Genomic DNA, 23,783 nt, shown 5'->3' on the forward strand with positions numbered 1-23,783 from the left:
CAGTGTATTGAAATGCAGTAATTCTATTTTGTTGTAAGCGTTCACACAACTCGTTCAAGAAAAGGGAAATTTTAGTCGTACAGTCTATTTTGTGTGACCTACCACATAAAACTTTAGTTTTTGGAATTTTGAAAACTTTTATTATTATTATTAAATGGTAGAATATGAAAACATAAGTGGTTCCTGTACATTACAATCAATTATTCGATCTACCGTAATTTTTTAGCTTGGTTAATCTGCTCTAATACTAATTGAACTTTCTCTCTGTTATTAACTGTAAAAAAATAAAAACCTTTCTGCTTTTTTGTAATTTGAAATCGACGATGCTAATTTCCAAAGGGGGTCGGACAAACTGGTTTCACCTCCTCCTCCTCCAGACGCATGACTCCTTCCCTCCCCCCAAGCCTCCTCGCCTTATTGTAAACAAAAGCTCAAAAATATTTAAAGTAAATGTTATTGTTGACTAATAAGGTTTAATGTCATTAATACAAAAATGTGCACTGTTTCATTGCTTCTTATTTTGTCATTCTCACGTTAAATCCTGGCATAAGAGACGGGTTGGATGAACATACACGTAGTATGCGCTCCCTACTAATGACCCCAAATGACGACTGCGGAGTCTTCAAAAACGTCGTATTTACATTCTACGTACATAGTCGCTAAAGAAGAATCGGTCTCATATCGGGACCTCTAATTTAAGGCCTTCCGAATAGCGAAGTGGCTAACGAGGTCTACTTGTACTTAAGAGGTCGCGAGCTCGATTCCTGACAGGACACATTGAACAGTGGTTAGGATGCCACTTTAAACTACAGATATAGATTAGCTTATCTGAACATAAAGCCAACTTTAAAACATTTTTGCGGCTCCAATTTCGAACACTGAGGATGTATGCACTGAAATGTATGCCTTACTGATGTCAACAGATTTCATATCTTCTAAATCCTTTTATTAAACTCGTGCATCCGGTCACTGAATAATGATAATTTCATAATCAAACATTTGACCAGATGCTTAAAATAGTTGTACTAATATACTACATTTTGAGAATACAAATGTACTATATTGCGAACTCCATACGTTGAATATTCAAAAGCAATGATGAACAATTACTAATTGTATTAAATAACATATACGATACGAAACAATAGTTACACAATAGATCTTTTTACTCCAACCTATACTATAGGGTGACCATAATATTTTAACCCCAAAATGGGGCATCCCAAGGAGGTCAGTTTACCGCCTCAAAATTCGGTTAGGCTTAATTATGAAATTATTGTTATTAACGTATTATTTATTATTAGTTATTAAACTGTAAGGATCACATAAATTATACATCGTAGACAATAAATGAAATAAATAAATGTTCGCCCGTGGTCAAAAGGTAATAATTATTATATCGTGTTTGCGGTCCTTTCTGAACAGAGAATACCAGATGTATTTGTCAGAAGTACCAATAAAGGGACAAATAGTGCTATTTAAATAATATCAACGGGACCACTGGGACAAGCCTATGAAACGGGACTGTCCCGGTCAAAACGGGACGTTTGGTCACTCTACTGAAACGTCTGGTTCATCATTTATGCGGTCTACTCTGTACTATGGACGGGAGAGATGAGCAAATGCTTTCTCTAAAGGCATTTGAATTTCACATGAAGGTTAAAGAATTGCACGCAATTTTCATGTTTTTTTTTTCTCAATGTCACAACGCAACATGTAAAGCCCGTTATTGTTCTGCGATACTGGGATGCAAGAGTCGAAACCAACTCTCAGAAGTTACACCGTAATAAACTGAGGGAAGAGTACATCATTGCATTTTACTGAGAAAGCACGCACTGGTTTTTCCCATTGTGTACGGTGCTTTGAAATTGCGGTTCTAACATTTGAGCAGCGTTTCTCGTCTTCCGGTTTGGAGCATGGTACTTCCGGAAGGAAAAGGTTCGTAGTCAACTGTGAAGCATGATGTGTGATGGCTAGTGCACACGTCAGTGATTCGGGAACTGATAAAATTTTCACCTACGCAAATTCCTAAAGTTTACTGATACATTACATCCTCTCTTCACACAAGTTTTAACATTATCAGATAACAAAATCAAGAAGATATAGTTGCGTGAAGGAAAATAAACTAAACGTGCGACTGTGCAGACACAGGGAGAAAGGATTTTCAAAAGATGAGGCTGCTCTCTTTGGATAATCACGACGGTGAGGATAAGTAATGACTATACGAAACTGATAATCTGACATTCACAAAGAACACCCATGCCCTGGCCGGGATTGGAACCCGGGACCTCTGGCATCCTAGCGCGCTGTGCTAACCACTTCGCCACGGAAGTCGGCAGGGTGAGGTCGAGGGCGCGTGTGATTAAAAACGAACAACTCTGGTTGAGTCACATTAATTCTGAGAATATGTCGTTATAGTGTAATTTCACAAAGAAGAGAAAACACCTGCACCGCCAAATATACGGTGTACGCAAATTTTATTTTTCAGTCGAAGGTGCAAATCAAGAAAGAGGGTGGTGCTTACACCAAAACACCACCCAGCACCACCGGTTGTGTTATTCTCGAAAATTCAGCCGCGAAACATCTTCCCATATTTCGCTTTGGATCACGTCGGCTATCTGAGAGAACCGTGCTTTCCATCCACCCCCTTCGTCAGCAAAACGCATCCGTGTTTATTGCCTCTTGGGTCACGTTAGAATGCACAGCTGCTATATGAAGCAGCCAAGTCAGGTCCAATATTATCATACCCTACTTTCAGGATACCCTACTATCAGCTGCGTGACGTTACTGGGCCATTTACTTCTTGCGGTTCAACCTCACGTTTGAAGAATATGATTGCGGTAAAGGATGTGTGACAATGACTAATGACTTCGTTGCTTATTGTTATTCCCAGCCAGGTAAGCTGTGATCACCCACCAAACCTTTTCAGGCCACCGTTCGCCAGCTTCCATGTATTAACGGCATGATTCCATGGCTGAAACTTTTAATCTCGACCGCTAGATGGTGCTGTTTTGGAGATTAAAAATTGTAGATAGGTTCGCCGATTTTACGAGTTTCTGCCCGAGTTCACTCTGCATCATTTCCTGGGAGTGTTGCCAGTGGGTTAGGAGTTGTAAAATAAAAAAAAATCACAAACACATCAAAGCGAGTGATACAATAAACCAAAGAATAGCACGGCTACAAACGCAATCCGAAACTGATCTGAAATCTACAGCATGGTTTTCCGCATGTTTCTACTTAATTCCCATACAGCGTGTAGATTCGTTCTCTCGAGCTAATCTAGTCGGTCAATACATGAGAGAAATATTGCAACTTGAGTACCATCTGTCAATGAGACGCTGAAGGAGCGGAAGTGACAAAAGACAAAAATCATCGACTGTTAAAATCCCCTAATATTGTGATAATAGCAAAATAAAACATGTCAAGTCGTTTTAGTTGCTTATTTCATTAAAGAATGGAGGAGTTTCTAGCGTTTGAATAACTTCTTACATCACACATATGACAGTGCTTTTCCCAAATCTTGACATTGCTCAGATAATTTTTGTGAGTATGTTACAATCAAATGTCGGCCAAGAGCGGTCGTTCAGTGTTCTAAAAACAATTTAAACTGCCCTCAGAAATGCATAATACATAAAATCGGTGTAGACTGATACCAGCAGTCCAAGAAATTTCCTGGCATGAGTCGACATCTCACTGAAGAATGCTGAAATCAATGATACCGGCCTGCTAAGGACACTTCAGCTTATTTATGTGACTGTCAATACATGCATGATCCAAATGGAAGAATAACATCCAAGCTTTTTATTCGATTTTTGGAAAACATTTCTTGGAACTTGTCTATCCCTAACCATAGCGCAGCTCTCCTACTGGTGGTGATAAAAAAAAATCTTAGTCTCTTCCATGATGTAGTTAAAATTGATTTCAGGGTATTTGAAAATTAGGCCAAATCAAGACAAGAATAAGAAGAGAGTTTTGAAATCAAGATGAAGCCAATACCCTCGGTTCCGGGTTTCGGCATCATCTCTTTTCCAAATCAGTTCATTCTTGCTTTGTTCAGTTTGTAGCCTGTGAATATTGAAAACTACATTCTTCCACTTCCGTCTTATTCTCACGCATCACAATATACTCTATTAACCATCTGAAACAATTACCTCTGATTGGTATGTTCGTCTACCATACCCACAGCGAGTTAGCAATATATTATTTACATGAAAATATCAGTGGCGTGTCCGGAGGGGTCGGTACGGAGTAACAATCCCACTTTAGCTCAAATTTTAAAACATCCAATGTAGGAAAGCTGGCAAATATAGTGCTCACTGTTTAAAACGTCACATTCTCCCCCTTCGAAATTCCTGCACACGCCACTCATAAGATGAATGAAAAAAGAAAACGCATCATATTTACTTACCCCTGGCAAACAACTCCTGCCGAATAGAAGGACACTACAGCAAGAAGGCGCCAGATTAACATGGCTGCTGGAGTATCTGAAAATAAAAAGAAGCAGGATATGAAGGACTGACACAATCAGACTACATGAAACTTGACAATTACACTATGTATCACAACTTTATTTATAATTTGCACCTTTTTCGTTGTAGCCTCATTTTAAATTCATGATGCTGTTCATTATCTCCACCAAAACCAGGAAAAGAATGAAGTAAATACTGTGTTGTTCTCCACTGTTATGCAGTATGCCATGAATATCATTTGTTACGATTCAACAGGGATGTCTTCGTGTAGTTTTATAGAAAAGGGAAATGGTGATTATTAGAGACCGGATGTTTAGGCACTAAAAACATATAAAATAGGCAGGCAAATAAGCACTTATAATTTTCAAAATAGGCAGTAAAATAGGCATTAAAATACAAATAGGCAATAAAAAGGCAATGAAATTTAACTCAAAATAATGAAGATAGACATACAAAAAGAAATAGGTGTTTAAATAATATAAAGACTTACCTGTACATTCTTTATAGTTGCTTAAAATAAACAAGGAGCTCATCATTAGAGACAACAGTCCAATGTTGTACTTAATAAATCACTGCAAACAGGAGTCACGCCAGCCCAAATTTTTTTATTGTATAATGGCTACATACAATAGTCTGACAAAATAAATTGTTGGCTACTTCCAACCAGTACGCAAATTATTTAAATATACACTTTATCACTGCACACAGGGTTATTTCAGTTAAAAAATTTACACTATATATTCCACACGGCAGTTCGAACTAAGAAACTGTTTAAATGCATTTCAAGTTTGTACTGTACGGTTTGGCAGTCTCTGAATAAGAAGCACTAATTGGGGTACAAGGTATTTCTTCAGGTGATCAACCGACAAGTTATGTCTGCGATCGGACAACACATTTTTTAGAATTGAAAAAGATCTTTCAACCTCCGCAGATGTTACCGGAGCATACTTAAAGCACGCGAGAACATGTGGATCTAACTCAGTTTGTATATTTTCAGCTTTCAGAACTTGTTGAATTGCCCTTAATTTGTCCAAGTTCTCATTGAGCTGCAATAACTCGCTAACTGTTATTTTTAAATTTCTTGGAAGCATCGGAAACTAATCCTGGGAACAGGAAATTGTATGCACAGAGTTCAGTCATGTCCCAATTTTAAAGAAAATGCCTAAAATAGGCAATATCTGGCATTTATGAAATAATATAGGCAATATCGTATGAAATAGGCAAAATAGGCAAAATTAAATTGGCTTTAAATGAAGCTAATTCCTCCCTCCTGGCCTTCGCAACATTCGTTTTCATCATATCTCTAACAGGAAAGAATAGGCATTTTGCCTAACATCCGGTCTCTAGTGATTATGAAAGAACAGATATACTGAAGTTGCCTATTTCGTTTAAGGGTACAGAAACGTATGCTACTGTGTTGGAGAGTGGCCTATATTGATTCTATTATCTTTTGCATTACACTTTATGAGGGTTTCTTTGTATTTCAAACATATACCCTATATACTGAAAGCTTATACCGACCAGTTTGGAGAAAAATAAACAAGATTTTTTAATTTTATTTTGATATTCTATTGTAAAACCTTCTACACCGTTTACTTTATTTTCTTTCATTTCATCTGTTATCTTCTTTTCTGGGCCTATTTCTCCCTTATTGTCTTCCTCTTGCTACCTATATTTTCTTAGAGCTTATCAACTCCCCTTAAGCCTCCCGAAAACTATTACCATTAGTAGTTACCATTTTTTTTATTTCTAGACTTTCCAAATTAACAGAAGATATTACATAAGAACGGGAAGCGCAATTATTTAATTTCTAAAACGTAAAATAAATATACTTTAACACACGCACACACACACACACACACACACACAGAAAGAAGGGGGTTTATGTATGTGTAGGCCCAGAAGTAACCACATCTCGGGCTCCCTTACAGACAACTGATTTTATGTAGCTATAACGGTTTTAGTTATAATTATTAGGTCAAGTTATATTTTTAGTCCTCCTCCGCGGCCGTGCGGTCTAAGGCGCTGTGCTTTGGACTCCCAACTGCGGGACAGCCTGGGTTCGAGTCCGCCTGGGCCTGTGTATAGGACCGGTACTGGCAACCCACAATCGTGAGGAAAGTGGAGAGCTACGAGTGAGTAGCGTAACCAGGTCTCGGAAATCCCCTATAACGTCTGGGGGTTCGACATGCTGACCCCACGTCACCCAATTACCGGTTGAAGATCTCCACACCTCTAGGTAGGATTGTGGGAGGGAGACTGGCAGCCGGGAGATAGGCCAAGGCCCTCCAAGGCCTGTCGAGCCACGGGTTATTATTATTATATTTTATATATATTTACCACAGGTCAAAAGTGTTTTTCCTCACCTTATGGCCCTTTTCAAAGTATCCCATCTTGTGCGGCACCTTTGCAATGAAGGCTCGGGGCTGTAGACCCCACCTCCCCGTGAACAAACGTACGTACACAATAGCATGGGGTTATTTGATTTCCGTATTTCATAGTATATTTTTTTCTGAAATAATATATATTAGTGTTTGTCACATGGAGTTTTCGGAAGAAAAGGCTTTTACTACATCTCGATACAATTTCTGACAGTAATTCGGTAAGATCTGGTATTGAGGAGGAGAAAAAAGAATATTGCAATGGTCACGCTATCGTACGATTAGTAGTTTCCACTCGAGAGTTCGTTTCGATCAGTTGGATTCCAAAGTGGATCAACGGCAGGAAAAAAGAAACCAACTGGCGAAAGGAAAAGAACAAAACACAATGGAGATCGCCTCCAGACTTCGTAATGAAGCAATTAAATCCTCCCACCACAGAAATTCAGGGGTTGAGAACCAATTTAATGCATCGATGCTTTCTGGTGCGTCGTCTCGTCAGAGCCCTCTGTCCGCTGGGAACGAAACAAAACATTTTAACGGGAAGTTTTCTTTCTGAGGATGAAAGCAACTGTTCACCGCGACTGGTCCACAGCGTCGCTTAACTGTATCTATAGCGTTCCGTAAGGGAGAAAAAGCTGGGATAAACAGAATGAGAATTTTGTGCAGTCTGGCCGATAGGAAAGCAGACAAACTAAGAGTTTTTTCACCCTTTTATTTAAAAAAAAAATCATGAAGCGGGGCATTGTCTGCTCTTGGTTTGTGATTTTAGTTCTTTGTTTTAAGACCATTTTATGCACAGGTAGGCTAATCGGGACTGAAACTACAGTTTAATGTGGATTCCGAACAACTATGAACCGGGTTTCGGGTGTCGAACCCAGGACACCTTGATTACAAGGCGACGAAGTTACCAGTGCGCCATCAAGGAGGCAAGGTATATCTGCTCTTGCTGTTGTCAAGCCTGTGCCGAAGTGTTAAGTGCATGTGTCGTTGAATTTCTCATGATCATCGATCTTCATCGTCGCGATTAACGAAGAAGTAGATTGATGCGATTAATTTTACTTCACTTTTCTGTCATTTTTGGCTAATCTCGAAGATGAAGATGAATGATGATAAGATGAAATGGATGAAGGGAGAAGCACAAATACACATGAACAGAATACGACACCTCCACAGAGGTTTATCTGGATGCGAGTACAGATGTCAGATTCTAGTTTGTCTGAAAATGCAGTTCAGGGTGTACTTTGTGGAAGAGAGGACATTTGGGCAAAAAGATTAACAATCCTGGACTAAATATGCACTTCATGAGCAAAATAAAACAAAATATGGATTTATGAAAAAATTACCAAAATATGCATAAATAATGTGATTTCATTTACATTTTTGTCAAAATGTAAAAGAAAACAATTATGTTCTGTACAATCGGGGGGAGGGGGTGCAGCTCACTATTTATTTGGACTTGCTTGCATTCTCGTAAGCAGTTGGATGCATGGGTGCCCGTAGAAATTTTTCCAGACATAAGAAAACTGTGCTGGCCCGACAAAAATCAAAAGTTTTATCGTTCTTGTAACGACCCTGTACGAGACGTACTTGTCATTGTCAGTTCCTTATAATACACGCAAATTAAATTCTATGTGTGAAATATATACTTTTGGCTTGCTTAATTTTCAATTGGAGTGGGGGCGTGAACTCTCATTCCGGACGTCCATGTCTGAATGCAGCGTTGGCTGCATGTAAAACGATGGTCTCGATCTCAAATACCCGTATAATCCATTAGTACGTAACGTACCCTACATCTCTTAATCTAAATTCAAGTACTTTGTTGTTTCCATTCACCAACAGCAACAATCTCCCGTCCTAACTTCAGAAAGATACGTCTAGTTTACGTTCAACCTACCGTTATGCCAACCCGGTGGTCAGACGATAAAACCTGTTTTCAGACGTCTGGACTGGGTCTTCCTTGTGAATGGACGCTCCATTCTCACGATAGCTATTCTCGTCGGCCACCGAAGTTCGCGGGTTCAAGTCCTGACCTGGGTGCTATTTGCGTGCCCCTTCATCAATTTTATCTAATCATCTCACCTTCGTCGACGCGATTAGAAACAGGGGGCAGAAAAGCGATGTTAAATAACAAACACACAAAAGTATAATTCTAGATTTACCAGAATAAATTTCTACGATGCTAGGTTTTTAATGGTGCAATACTTCTTGCAAAAATACACTGAATGTCTGGTATTTGAAAGGGGGAATTCCCCTCTTTGGTTTCTGCATTTTCCACGTGGTTGCTATCTTTTGGCATTTGGGAAGAGGGGGCACTAACTAACTACAGTATATGCATATACGTACATATAATATATATCATATCCGTAAGCTTCAAGAGTAGTTACTAAAATTTCCCCTCCACTGGAAATTTTTCATACCCCATACTTGGTATTTTTCAGATCACAACCACCGAAATTAAATATTAACATTTATTAAACTATAGTATTTCGACTGATTAGCACAGCTTTAGGGTTAAACTGCAGGTGGTTTAATGACAATGTCCAAAGTAATAATTACAACTTCAAAAGTTCCTTGTGTGATGCTTCCGATATCCTCGATAATAAAGAACTAGAAACAAGATTTATAGTTGAGCACATTAGTGCAAGAGTTGATGAACAGCATCATTTCCGGCTTAACTGTGTTTCGTATATAATGTACGGCTTTGAGCCCTTAACAGTACTTAGCTTTCCCTTGCATATTACCTTCGTGGGATAGGTCACTTTCGTGCGACCTTTGGAAACCCTCAATTCTAAGAAAATATGAGCAAAGGTCATTGGGACTCATCATGATAGATTCCGTTTGATCTTAGGAATAAATGAGTATGGGCCAACCTAGATTCTTTGGCAGAAGAGCTACATCCAAATGGTTCTACTTTTGGCTAATCTCTAGTTCAAACGTCTGAAATCCAGGAAGAAAGGTTGACATTTTGGTGCCCTTAGGAGGAGTAGCCCCTTACACCCCGAATCGCTTGTGGAAATGCTCAATTTGACAATAATTAGAACTGCAGAAACAGAGGCATCTCGTGAACGAATGCGGTGCATGCTGCGCATGCGTCAATTGTGGAAAAAAGGACAGCTTGCTCTGCGACGACATTCATGAGCATTTCTACATTCGAATGAATGACGCATGCATCAATTTGGGGAAAAGAATTATTACTTTCTTTCACTTCAGATCCAAGAAATGTAATATAAGCTTAGTTCAGCCCTCTCGTGTAAAATAAATACTTCTCCTATATGAAGAAATTATAATGTAGAAATGCTCATGAATGTCGTCGCAGAGCAAGTTGTACTTTTTCCCACAATTGACGCATGCGTTCACGAGACGCCTCTGCAGCAAGCATGTATTTCACACTTTACTTAACTTATTGTTCGTAAGTTTTATGTACATTTTATATACATTACTTGGATGAACTTTGAAATAAATGAAAGACTATAAAGGTTGACCGGTTACATAATTGTTATTTATTCATAGGAAAGAACGTATTGAAACAGACATTGCAAGTACCAAAGTTGGAAGCTAACCTTTATTTCAACTTTTTCCATTCATTTCATTACGTTTAAGGATAACACTGCAACCTCGCTAGGAATTTGCAGGTCGCGATACGAGTACATGTAAAGTCAAAACATAATTTTGTTTGAGAGATTAAATATCAAAGAGTGTGCACGACATTCCCGGAACTTATCTCCCAATTGCGTAACAACTGCACTGCATTGCACTGGCATTCTGCCAGTCGAAGAGAAAGTAATCCTTGTGGAATGCCCGTTCATTCATCTCTTTCTGACTGGCCTAGCTTTCGTCAACGGTCACGTCCAAGGTGAATAAATATATAATGCCGATGAGAGACTTTTTGTTCTGGAATTTTCGTGCGACGCTCGTTGGACTCGAACAAAATGCGTTCGGATTCTCTGCCAGGAAATGTTATGGTGCAATACATCAAACAAATAATTCACTCTAATGTATTAATAATGCAAGAAGTTAGTTTACTGTGAAAAATCTAACGATATTTTCTCCTAAGCATGTCTTATACTAAATGGACGAAGAGGAGGGAACAACATAGTAACAATTAATTGAAAGAGTCGATGAAAGAAATGTCTTATGAGATTTCAGTTCAAGATCCTGACTGCAACAGCAGGTAGGGGAAAGCTAAGATAAGTAACTGTAGCCTTTAGCTTTAGGCCCGCTTTAGACTGAAGAATTTCCTTCAACATTTTTGCTAGCATCAATGCTGTACAGCAATTTTTAAATAACAGACAGTACTTTGCACGTAAGCGTTTCCTCTAACATTCCGGTTATCATTTGCGATTGCGATGCGAAACGTTGAGAAAACATTAAATATATACATCACGAAAGACACATTGAGTTAAACGGTTATTAAATTTAAAGAGGAAGAGATGCAATTTAAGAGAGCAAATGCTTATTTAATTAATGAGATATCGTGTAAACTAACTGGAACAACAAGTTGTTTTTCTTGTCCACCTCCTGCTGTTGCAGGCAGACACTTGAACTGAAATCTCATAAGACATTTCTTTCATTGACTCTTTCAATTAATTGTTACTTTGTTCCCTCCTCTTCGTCCATTTAGTAGCAATCAACCTCACCTATATATTTAAATATTTCTGTCCATGGGCCAGTGTCCGGGGTTTATAATTGAAACAACTAATGTATTCTTCCATACTGTACAGTATGCGCTAAAAGGTATGTATTTAAGCAGCGCCATCGATTTAAGCTCGCTTCTGATTAATTGATTGAGTAAGTTGGTGTTTTAAGTCCATTTTATGTACAGTAAGGCTAATCGGGACTGGACCTACAGTTTAAAGTGGGATCCGAACCACTATGTGCCTCCACCGGATATCGAACCCTGGACCCCTTGATTACAAGGTGACGACACTACCACTACATCACCGGGGAGGGCCAAAGAGCTCGCTTCTGATTGGTTATGCTATACGAGATGCTTGTGAAATATGCCAAGGAATATGCTATGGCATCAAAATGCTATAAGATTTCTTCATTTTCCATGGTAGAAATTCGATCGAGCAGAAATGTTAAGCAAAGTGTAAAATACGATTCGTAAGCATAATATTTATAGTTTCTAATATGAGTTATTACTACATAAAAAGTTACTGAAATTTCGACATTCGCATGAAAAACATTCGCTCATTCAGAGTATGACGAATCTGTCAACTTATTGCGTTGCTTTTTTGCAAAAAAAGCAGATCGAGAGTGTACAATAATGTGCACTTACAGGAAGTTAGGAAGGTAGTTTCCCTACACGAGCACGTGAAAAAAATTGAGAATAGAGTGAAGGTTAAATTATTTTTCCTTATCTCATTTGTCCCAGAATCAGGCATGAGTGCATGTGCGTGAATACATGTTAGGGGAACAATTCTAACATGTTAGGGGAACAATTCTATCTGAGCTTTAAAAAACACGTAAATTTGGTTCTGATATATCGCATCCGGGGGAAATAACCAAACTTGGACTGTTGTGATAGCTTTCAGTTCCACAATGTGGAACATAAAATCCTAAGGGCTTTTCGGAAAGTAGTAATATGCTTCCTTCTGCGCAGTATAGAGAGATACTGAAAGCTACAAATGAACCAATGGATAGAAAGTAAACTCTGTGACAGTCTAGCTACGGTTTCAGATACCATTATTCCGACTCCGCTCTATAAATGTTTTGGCCTCAGAATAATCATGTATAAGACTTGTGTGTTTACTTTTACATTGTAAATTCACATGATCTTAATTGGTAATGCATAATGATGCTTTTATTGCTCGTTTGTAACTTTTAGTTAGTGATTTCCTGCTAAAACTAGGGACTGATGTATGAATCACCCTGTACATTGGGTACATTACAAATCAATCTCCTACAATGTCAAAACCATAGACTTTTGTACATAAATGTGATAGATACACGGGCACCACTCAAAACTGGCGTACGCAGGGGGAGCTGATGGAACTACAGCCCCCTACGAAATGTTAAGAAAATCCAAACTTTCAAACGAAAGCAGTAAATAACTCGGGGGGAAAAACAAAGTGGATTACAATTTTTGTTTTTCAACTTTTAAAACAAAGGTTAAAATGCTAATTGCGAAATATTGTATTGCGTAGCTAACCTTGCCCCCATAGAATACAGGTTTAAGTAATATCCACCCTTATAAATCCAGACCCCCCGAAAAAAATCCTACATATGATAGTGCCACCCAATAACCCAGAAACTCTGTTTATGATTATTATAATGGTGCATTACGTACATTACGTATAATAAATCAAACTTCCATGTATGGATGTAATATAAGAGGCAAAATAGGTTGTCAGCATGGGTGACTAAAACAGACAAAATAGATATTCAAGAACAAATTGCCACAAAACTCGGGACCAGAATCAGCAAAACCATCCTGAAATACTGTTTTTAGGTTATGTTTATAAAATAAACGTGTCTGCTTATATATCAAACAACTTTGAAAAAATACAGGAAGCGTTTCGTAGTCAAGGAATCCGGAAAATCGCTGATGCAGTAAACGAACTTACACAGTTGACTGCTGCGACAAACTGTATTCGTGTAACAGCCGCTAATCGAAGGCCTGAACTTCTCTCTCGGACTTTCAGTTGTTTTTTCCCTTGGTCCCTGGAATGCTGGGAGGAACAGAGTTCTGCTTAGTCATCGAGAAGAGCGTTTCTTGATCAGCTGGCCGATAAATCTGGATTCCTTCAGGGACCACAACAGACTTCAGCATTTTCTCCAAAGTAATCGCGTAATTGCATAACTTCTACACACACCAAAAAAATGTAATAATTAGGGATTTACAGCACGTTGCCAATTCAGTGATCGTGGGATTTGGAAGTTACAGGTGGAAGGGGGAATTTCAGTCAGGTACCTCACTGCCTCGAGAATCAATTCGAACCTACAGTTGCACTATTCTATCTATATAAACAATAAATCGTACTATTTTGTTTTGCAAAAATAGGGAACCAGGGCTGGAATAGGTTGTTTCTTTTTTGTTATATATATAATTTGCGAAGATGGGGTTGGGTGATGACTAGAGCCCGAAAGTTTGGCAAAATGCCTCTTTTTATTTACTGCATATATTGATAATTTTTTTCCGGATATACGTTTTTTATGTTGTTTCGAATGTTTTAGAAGCCTTTTCATTTTGCCTATTTGGGACCCCACTGCCTATTTTTAATTATAATGCCTTTTTCAATGAAATTTGACCATTTTTTTTAAAAAAAAATGTTGACATTTATTTTTCTTCCGTTTATTACGTGAATAATTTTCACCTTATTTAAGTAATATTGAACTCACGCATGTTTCAACATTGCTGAAGGAGAAAAGTGTGAGAAAAAAGTATTTCATGCTGAGTTAGGATATTGCCTTTCGGTTAACATTTCCTTGTGCATGATTGACTGCTGAAGTGGAAAGGTTGATTTCGAACACAAAGAAGATATTTCTGAAATCTCCGTCTCAAACCCGAAAATTTCAGGAAGTTACGCCTGAGCTTAGTTTACCTCCGCAACCAGTCTTGACGAGATGGGGAACCTGGATATCAGCAGCTATATATTATGCTAACAACCTTGAAAAAATCAGTGAGGTGATCGATGCTCATCCAAATTAAGCGGCTTCAATTCATGAAGTGAAAAAGTCCTGTGCTATTCAGAACTGAAGAATGAACTGTCGTTTATTTTTGCACATTATGGTGCATTGCCAGAGACAATTACAAAGCTAGAAAAAAGAGGTGAGACTCTTGTAGCATCCATGAAAATCTTCGAGGAATCTATGCAGCAGATGATGGACGTGCCAGGAGAAAAGGGGTCAGCTGTTGCGGAAAAGTGCAAACGGGTAATGAGTGCAAATAAGGACTTGAAACAATTGAAAACAATTTGTGATATTCTAAAAGATGAAAATGCTGTTACCAAAATGAGTCCAGCTACATTAGCTTGTTCTATGTATGCTCCAATAACTTCTGTCGAAGTAGAAAGATCATTTTCTATTATGAAAAACACTCTCTCTGACAGACGACTATCAATGAATGTTGAGAACTTAAAAAAAACACCTTGTAGTGATTATGTGCAATCAAGACGGAGAAAATTGAAATGCTCTTCCCAATGTAGATTTTAACATGTTGCCAGAAATTATATATAAAAGTAAGCGACTTCCAAATGTGCCATTTTTTCGGTTTATTTTGCCTTTTTTACATTTTTAGTGCCTATTTTCCACATTATAAATGCCTTTTTGCCTACCTATTTTAACGAAAATAAATGCCTGAACTTCCGGGCTCTAGTGATGACTTATGACTAATGTTTGTTTTGTGCAAAGAATGTGGATTACAACTAAAGAAAAATGAACTTCACAAACCCTCCAAAATAATGGAGGAAGAAACTTTCATTTTCCTCTCTTCAGGAAGGGGGGACTATGTAATGAGGCGAATATCTGGACATGAATACAAATTATGTAGTACCTAGCGGCAGCCAGAGAACTACAAAACAAATAATTTTGGGATTACAAGTTGATTATATGAAAGATATTCATCTCTGTATTTGACGTATTGGCGGGTTGGAGATTTCAGACGACCTTCAAAAGCCAGAGAAGGGAGAAAAAAAGTAAGTTTTGATCCTATTGTCGAAATGTCAGAGCAATTATCCATGAAAGTCTCGGGCGCGGACTAAAAATTGACAATTTTTTTGGAAATCAGGGCAAGAAAATGGTTTTGTCATTACAAAGAGGGCATTTTTGAAAATTTCGATTTTCAAATTGTTTAACAGAGTGTAATAAAAGTAATAAGCTGCGAAAATACTTCCACGAACTTTCAAAATGCCAAACAAACATTTTTGTACAAAGAGGAAATGAACTAAAATGGAAATAGGGTTTAAAAGTTAGCCTAAATCATCAATTGAAAGTAGTGGTAGGTTTTAATAATCATGTCGTCTGACTGCAAATACAGAAAAACATTAATGCGAGAGGAATGAGTTTGTCGTAATCTAGCAGAAGTTCGGCGTACGATACGAAAATACTGAAATTTGTTATACGCAAAATTAGAAGAAAAGAAGAAGCCGTTCTTATTGGGAGAATAATAGAATTGTCGTTGAATTCTATTTGTGATTTGCGTCAAACCACTCCCCCCCCCCCCCCAAACCCTGCAGTATGGACAGGTGAAACATACATTTCCATAACGTCTGCGTGCCGAGCTACCAAGCTTTTACTCCTCGTCCCTTTTAAGTAGAAATATTTTTCTAAAAACTTTACAATTGACCCAAATATCAATTTCTCGAAAAATCAAGTTTTGATCCTATTGTCGAAATGTCAGAATTAAATGTTGTATTATTTCGCTTTTCTGAGCCTGAGTATCTAATTCCCTCCATTACCAGGGTAAACTGAACAATCATATATGAGAAGTGAATAAACAAAGAAAACAAAAACCTATTGTCTCAAGGGGTCTCGGGTTCGAACCCCCTTTTGTCAACCTCCATGGTGGAGTGGTTTACAGCAAGCTAAGACGCCAGGAGTCCAGGGTTTGAATCCGGTCCTGGGCATATGTGCTTTTTATGAGTACCTCATCATCAATTTCACCATATCACTCCTCTTCTTCGCGATTAGCCAAGAGCGGAAGAAAAGCGAAGTAAAATAAACCAAATCAATCAATCGACTCTCCTTTTGAGGCATATTTTACAGTGGTTCGGATCCAAATTTAAACAGTAGGTCCAGTCCGAGTGGCCTGTCATGAGCATAAAGTGGAATATTTTAAAAATATTGTCGAGCCTGTAAACTTGGTGGTAAAAGACAGAACATTTTAGTCTTAAAATATATTAGATATAATATATCCAAAAACCTGCCAGTGGATCGCGCCAGGTTCGGATCCTGGTCAAGGTGTAGATGCTGTTCATTCATCCTCGAGGTGTGTATCCAAATGCGTTAAAATTAACATACAAGCACAAGACGTACAGAGGTAGACTTCCCGAGGGTGTCTTTCCAGTTCACAGATTCCCAATTCACAGACTGCCTGAATTCCTTCCCGATTCACCCGGCGGAGTGTGACACGTGCAGTCTTCTCTTCAAGTGCAGAACCCGTTCCTAATTCATAGATTTCACCCCTACCCTCTCCACTTTCTTGATTGTAAGAGGTCGCACCGATATGTCATCTATTCTCGTTGCAAATTGCACGTCGTCTGATCCTACAAGCCAACCTTTACTGCAGTTTCATCATATAGCCGAGATTCCTGAGAAGTTTCCCAATGCCATTATCGGTCTCGTATTACCGAGTCAACGCTAAGCCGATCCTTCTGTCAAGCTCGACATATTTTGCCTTCTTCCTCTACATGCCAAGTTCGGTTAGAAGGTAGGCGCGTATTGTGGACGGGGGAAGGGGAGAAATCTGTTAATCTGGAAGAGTTTCGATAAGACTGCACGTGTCACACTCCGCCGGGGGTCATGATCGGTGAATCGGGAAGGAATTCAGGCCAGTGGCTTACGCAAGGGGGGGGTTACCGGGTTTAACCCCCTGCTTGAGCTTTTGAAATATGAAAAATGCTGTTGAAAAAAAAAATGAAAATGGCCAATTTAACACAGCCAAAGATCTTCAACAATACTACTACTACTAATAATAATAATAATTTGAATTATTATTCCGATGCAGCACAGAAAAGCACAGCATTCCAAACACACGCGTCTTTAAGAGTGAATGCTTTGAAAAATTAACACGAATTGCTGAACATAAAATATGAGGGCAACCAGGATTTAAAAGAGAAAAAAAGTTGTTTTGTACCTCAGCTGCAACAATGTTCAATAAGCATCTATTTTTTTCTGTGAACAATGAGAATTAACTAAAGAAAATTCTTGGTTCGTTGTAAGCGGCTAATGCACACAAAGGCCAGACCACTGACAACAATACAGTCACCAGGCCTTCCCATTTTTTTTTACCGTGGCACATTTGAATTTCTGAATTCGAACAACAATAAGCTGAACTATTGTAAAATGTTTTGTTGGTAAGAACAGCAAGTAAATTCAGATGTGAATTATCGTGCATATGCATGGTAGATTTTGAGGGCGGTATTGGCGCGTTTCTCATAAATCTATAGTGTCGTTTGGGATCCGTCGATATGTCAAAACAATCTAAGCGACCGCAAAGTTCGATTTTGCATTTTTTTTTTTTTGAAAATTCCTTGCTTCGTCGCTGTGTGTCGACGTTATTGTGATATTATACTGATTTCGCATCCCCTTGTGAACTCTCAAGTGATGCTGAATCTACATCCACATCACAAAATAATGTTTAAGAAGTGCTTTGTGAATCACTAGAAGTGATAAATGTGTTGGAATGTCTTTTAACTTACTTTTGTACGCAAGAATAGACTCGGTGGAATTCAGCAACATGTATTCTCGTACATCGTGCATCATCATCATCATCCTGGGTCAGTTCCATAGGTAAAGGTAATGTAAATTTCCTCCTGCATATAGCACCGTGCCATGAAGGCACATGTAAGGTTGGGGTCCCACGCATTCTCGATCTCGGCCATTTTGGAGGTAATGTGATCAGCACCACACTCCGGCAGCCTTTAACCCCCAGGGTTGCCAACAGGTACTCATTGATATGAGGCTGAGTGAGCCCTGGAGCCCCAGAATAAAATCTAATCAATTCCGGAAATCGAAGCCGGATCTCCAGCATGGTTGTCAGACGCCTTATCGACTAGTCCACCTTGGATGAGCTCCATACTTTGATTATTAAAATTTATTTTAACATATTTTCTTGTTTTGATTTTCTTCACACTTAAAAAGTCTCGCCTCGTTGACTAAACAAGTATTTCGTAACGAAGAAACAAAAAAATGCACCTAGAATTCGTTAAAAATCGAATGACTAGAAAGTAATTTTGTTCTATTACTTTCATAAATATATTAATGTAGATCTCTACTACTTAATAGTAGTAGTGGTATTATTAGTAGTAATTAAATTAATTAAAAGTAGGCATGTTAATAATTAATTATAAGTAGGCATATTATTAATTAATTAATTACGACGAATAAAAGAATATGTGAATAGCCTGTAAAACTGTCCGGATAATGCACACAGTGGAGAGCCCAAGGGGGGGGGTTGTAACCCCCCCCCTTTGGCCCTGCAATCCTAAAACAAGAGCCAAAGGCAGGAAAAGATGGCAAAATGCGTAACCCCCTCCTTTCGAAAATCGTGGGCACGTCACTGAATGCACACATTCGGATATCCGGACATTTCGGGTAATCCGAATGCTCTGATAATTCGGATATGCTTATAATCCGTACAAAATTTTACTTGGTGATCCCTAGTCAAGTAGTGTTGCCCACGAGACGAGACTTTGGCCTGTCTCGTCTCGTGGAAATGCTGTGAAATGCTGTCTCGTCTCGAAAATATTAGTTTGTCTCGGGGCACATGATCAATCTCGTCTCGTCTCGAATTTTTAAAAGCCTGTCCCGTCTCGTCCCGTGGGCAACACTATAGTCAAGAGGTTAGCGTAAGGCATTATGCCAGGAAAATGGGTTCACAAATTCAGTTAATGCATATTTCTTCGACAGTCTTCCATCCTCATCGTCGCGATTAACTTTCAGGAGAAACGGAAGAAAAATTAGTTAATAGAAAAAATATGAACAGAATACGTAAATAATGCTGCAAATGAATGATACAATTACACACAGGTTTGCAGATGGCTTTAAACAATATTCTATATTTAGGAATGCCACTGTTAACACACATACGAAACGGAGCATGCAAACTTTATCTGTAACACAGAAACACAGTTAAGATATTTACAACTCGCTCGAAAGAAGCAAAGTAACAAGAATATATTGTTGCAAACTGCCTATGTTAACCTGCCAATCTTATACGGTTGAATTGACCTACGTGGCGTAGCGGTTATTGTAACGCTCTACAAAACCGAGGAGCCCGTGTTTGAACCCCAGTCAAGAATCATTGGCATAGTTTATTCCAATGAACCACTGGCAAGGTGAAATGTCAAATTTTGCTAAGGAACTGAAATAACGAAGTTATCCGCTATCGTTCAGATTGTAAGAAATTCAAGTTGCTGTATTATATATACACAATGGGTTATTTTTACCACAACGATAAATATCGTTGAAGTTTCAAATGTAATACATATGTGTGGCAATACAGACAGTATGAAGGTTCGCTGCCCCCCGTGGCGAAGTGGTTAGCACATCGCGCTACGATGACAGAAGTCCCAGGTTTGAATCCTGGCCTGGACATGGATGTTTGTGAGTGTCCATTCATCAATTTCATCATATCACTCATCCACATCTTCGCAAATTACCCAAAAGTGGCACAAGAATCGAAGTAAAATAAAATCAATCAATCAAAATTATGCATGTTCACAGTGTGGTTGCACTGGCGTACGAAAGATTGTTTTTCGAGAGAGGCTGGAATTGTAAAGATGCATAGCACATAGCCTCTTTCCAGGGGCCTACATACACAAGAAGATAATTAGTATTATTAGAACTTTCCACTCTCAAAATTTCAAAGGGGGGTTGTAGTCCAATCAGCCCACCCCCTCTGCGTACGCCAGTTTGTGGTTGGTATCTGGTTACAAAATAACGTAATATGGTTCAAGCGCGTCTCTAGTTCAGTATATCAAAACGAGGCAACCCTTCTCTGTCACACTCCTGTTTTATTAGATAGCAATATTGGGGGGAAGGGGGTAACTGTAAAACCATTGCACAGTCGAGAAGCTTTTCTTCCAAGAACCTACACGAGGATGAAGATATTCATTCCATTTTCTTACATAATTTTGTTAACACTGGCAACACTCGGTATTTCATGTTTACCGCCCTGATATTTGATGCATCGCTAACTTCTTCACACGACCTCGCAGGTCAATACTTCCGCTGCGAAAGAACAAACATCTACAGTTCTCTCGTGTTGACTGCTTCCTATTCAATTACAAATGTTACACTATTCGCCTCTCCTCGATAGAGTGACGACGCCAGGAGGGGCAGGGCCGCTTTCCCAACAACAAAATCTATTATTGAAGTAACGCGCCGGTTGCTCTAATGTCATTTGGTCTTTCCAGGTGTTTATACAGAATTTCCCAACTATATTTATGAAATGTGAGGGTAAATTTAGAGATAAAATGACCATCAATTTGGTCAATAGGTTTGGGGGTGTTGAGGAAATTTTGATGCGATTAAAGGAAGATGTTGGGTGCGCGGATATATCACTGAGTCAGTATTCGCGATGAGTTTTGGTTTAAAGTCCACTTTATGCAGAGATAGGCTAATCAGGGCTGAGTCCACAATTTAAAGTGGGATACGAACCACTAGGTGCCTCCATCGGGTATAGCACCTGAGACCACTGGATTACAAGGAGACGACGTTACCACTTCGCTAACGGAGAAGCCCAATCCATAGTTAGTATTGTGTTAAACATTTTCATGTAATAAATAGAGTATGGGGGTGCGTAAGGTGGTAGTAAAACAGAGTGACTACTATCAGAAAAAAAGTAATGGGCTACTCCCCCTTATGAAATGTCTGGAGGCCTCCCCGATGGCGTAGTGGTAGCGTCGGCGCCTTGTAATCAAGGGGTCTCGGGTTCGATACCCGGGAGGCACATAGTGGTTCGGATCCCACTTTAAACTGTAGGTCCAGTCCCATTAGCCTTACTGTGCATAAAGTGGACTTAAGCCTCGGCTGGATGTTGAAAGAAAACCAAATTTCTAGGGTGTCGTTAGTTCCGTTCTAACAACAGTACCAAGGGAACACGAGGGAGGCGCTGACGTCGCTTTCAAGAAATTCTCCTTCTTCCCAGCCACAAACCCTCCCATATTCTTACCATCGTTACCTCGCTGCTTTTACGATCTTGCAGGGAGGGGGAGAATGGAATGGTCGTACCCACTGGCCATTGACAGATGTTCCGGAACCCTGAAGAATAACTGTTTTCCTTTCCTTAGTTGAAAAAAAGCTTACACATCGTCCTTTGAGATCACCAGCCTATGCACTGTGAAGCTGCATGTTTCTTTTTGTTTCCGTCGGTACATTCATTAAGTTACAGTAAAATGGCCAACTAACATAGATTATGTAGTAAAATACGAAGGGGCGAGGTGTAGGGGCCCCACAATGTGCTCTTGATTTTTTTATATAATCGCAGAAATTCCACAGATAGTGTCGCTTATAAAAAAAATAGATTTACGAAACAGAAATCTGGTTCCCAGTAACATCATATACGACGTCTGCGATAACAAGCAGTGACGTATTATCTCAGCCAGAGGCGCCCCGGTAACTTGTCATATGGGCCCCCCTCCGAAATGCAGAATTAACTTACTTGCTCGCAGATGTCAATCGATAGGAAAATATCCCTCATCTCATACCTTTGTATCTACGCAGTTTGTCGTAAACGTAGTGTAGCGTGTCAATTGTCTACAGTTAGGAATCCAGTAGAAATATTCAGTTGCTCAACCAGTCGATCCTTATTTTACAACAAACATCAAAATTGTTAATTCGTAACCTTTTAGTTTTACACGTGATATTTAAAATGTAACTTCCCACCAAATATTTTCAAGGAGGGGCCCAATTCTTTTCATATTGAAATAAGAGCTGAAATGAATTTCCCACATTGTCTACACTTGTTTTACTTCAAAGGGGCTGAAAACCTCAGTTAAAGGTGGGACCCATAGTAAATTATCCCTTTGCTGTAAAGACCATTATTCCATCCTCTGCCACGCAGGGTATACAACTTATGAGTTGAATGTGACCATTATTTTGTGTAATTTTGTAAGTTCATATTTCTTACAATTTGGCATTTTGTGGACATTTCTGTCGAACTAGTTCTTATTTTCTAATGTGTTACGATTTTGTTATCTGCAGTGTTCGAAAGGAAAATTCCTAGCTGCAAATTTCCTTGTTCGCGTTGGGGATAGAAGGAAGGATCCTTGTGTGGAGCAACTTGAAGATAATGAAGTAGATGAAGGAGAATGATTATGCAAATTCGAGCACTGATGGTCTATTAATAAAAAGGTTCTTGTTTCATGAAAAAGTCTTTAAGAAAGTATGATCACTGGTCTATCGAAAAAAGAATGGCAGCGTTAAAATTATGAATAATGATGTTGAGGTCTACTAACCTGTGGCAACCTTATTTTATTTTGGGATGGGCTCAGTCCTTCGAAGCTACATTTCATTGAGTGATAAATTTTCAGTGAATAGAGTTCCTTCGCAGCTTTATTATCTATCACTCAAAGACTAGAGTCCGCAGTTATTTCTTCGTAGCAGATGGAAATTTACCTTGTGATAGGTTACTACCGACAATCTAGATGTCCGGTTCAACCCCCATTACTGAAGGATAAGTTTGTTGCTTGAGTATATTAGGGCTACTCACTCAGTATTAGAAGGCTAATATGAGCGACTCTTACGTTGAATCTTGGCCTGGAGGAACCAGGGGCTGAAGGCACATTCACCTCAAAGTCCGAAAGAGGAGTGTTTACTATTTTTTTACAATTCCACCAAAACAGTACTTTTTAATATCTGTGTAATATATGTAACTTCATAAAACATATTTCAAGCAAAAATACAAAGCATCACGAACAAAATATTTGGCAGCTGGAAGCTTCCCCCTCCTCCAAAAGTGATTCCTGGCTGTGTCGCTGCGTTGAAGTAGAGAAAATATTTCCAGATTCTTCTTCCAGTTATTTTTCAGAGATTCAGCCCATCCTGATTTAGTTTCAAGAAAGTACTACAGTGATATAAGTCGATAACAAAAAAATGGGAAGGCATAATATTTGAGGTAAAAGTTAATTTCTTGTACAACGAAGGGGGGAGGGCAGCTAACTATTGTACTTCCGTCCCACTCTGGCATCATATTTTTTTTTGGCACTAATGGGGCCCCTCAATATTTTACTTGCAGGTGGGCCCAAATATCTGCGCTACGCCACTG

General features: G+C 38.9%; 1 protein-coding gene across 2 annotated transcripts in view; it reads right to left on the reverse strand.

The window, feature by feature from the left end:
* The window catches only part of LOC146001616 (CD109 antigen-like), a 123,742-nt gene that overhangs the window by 86,792 nt on the left and 13,167 nt on the right, over window positions 1–23,783 (reverse strand). For both annotated transcript variants that reach the window (XM_083139150.1, XM_083139151.1), the window contains exon 2: window positions 4,409–4,484. In XM_083139150.1, the coding sequence (XP_082995276.1) occupies window positions 4,409–4,470 (62 nt within the window). In that variant the 5' untranslated portion in view covers window positions 4,471–4,484. The remainder of the gene's footprint in view (window positions 1–4,408; window positions 4,485–23,783) is intronic.

This window comes from Lepisma saccharinum, chromosome 17 (assembly GCF_977018435.1).
Source record: "Lepisma saccharinum chromosome 17, izLepSacc3.1, whole genome shotgun sequence".
In the NCBI taxonomy this organism is placed as follows: domain Eukaryota; kingdom Metazoa; phylum Arthropoda; class Insecta; order Zygentoma; family Lepismatidae; genus Lepisma; species Lepisma saccharinum.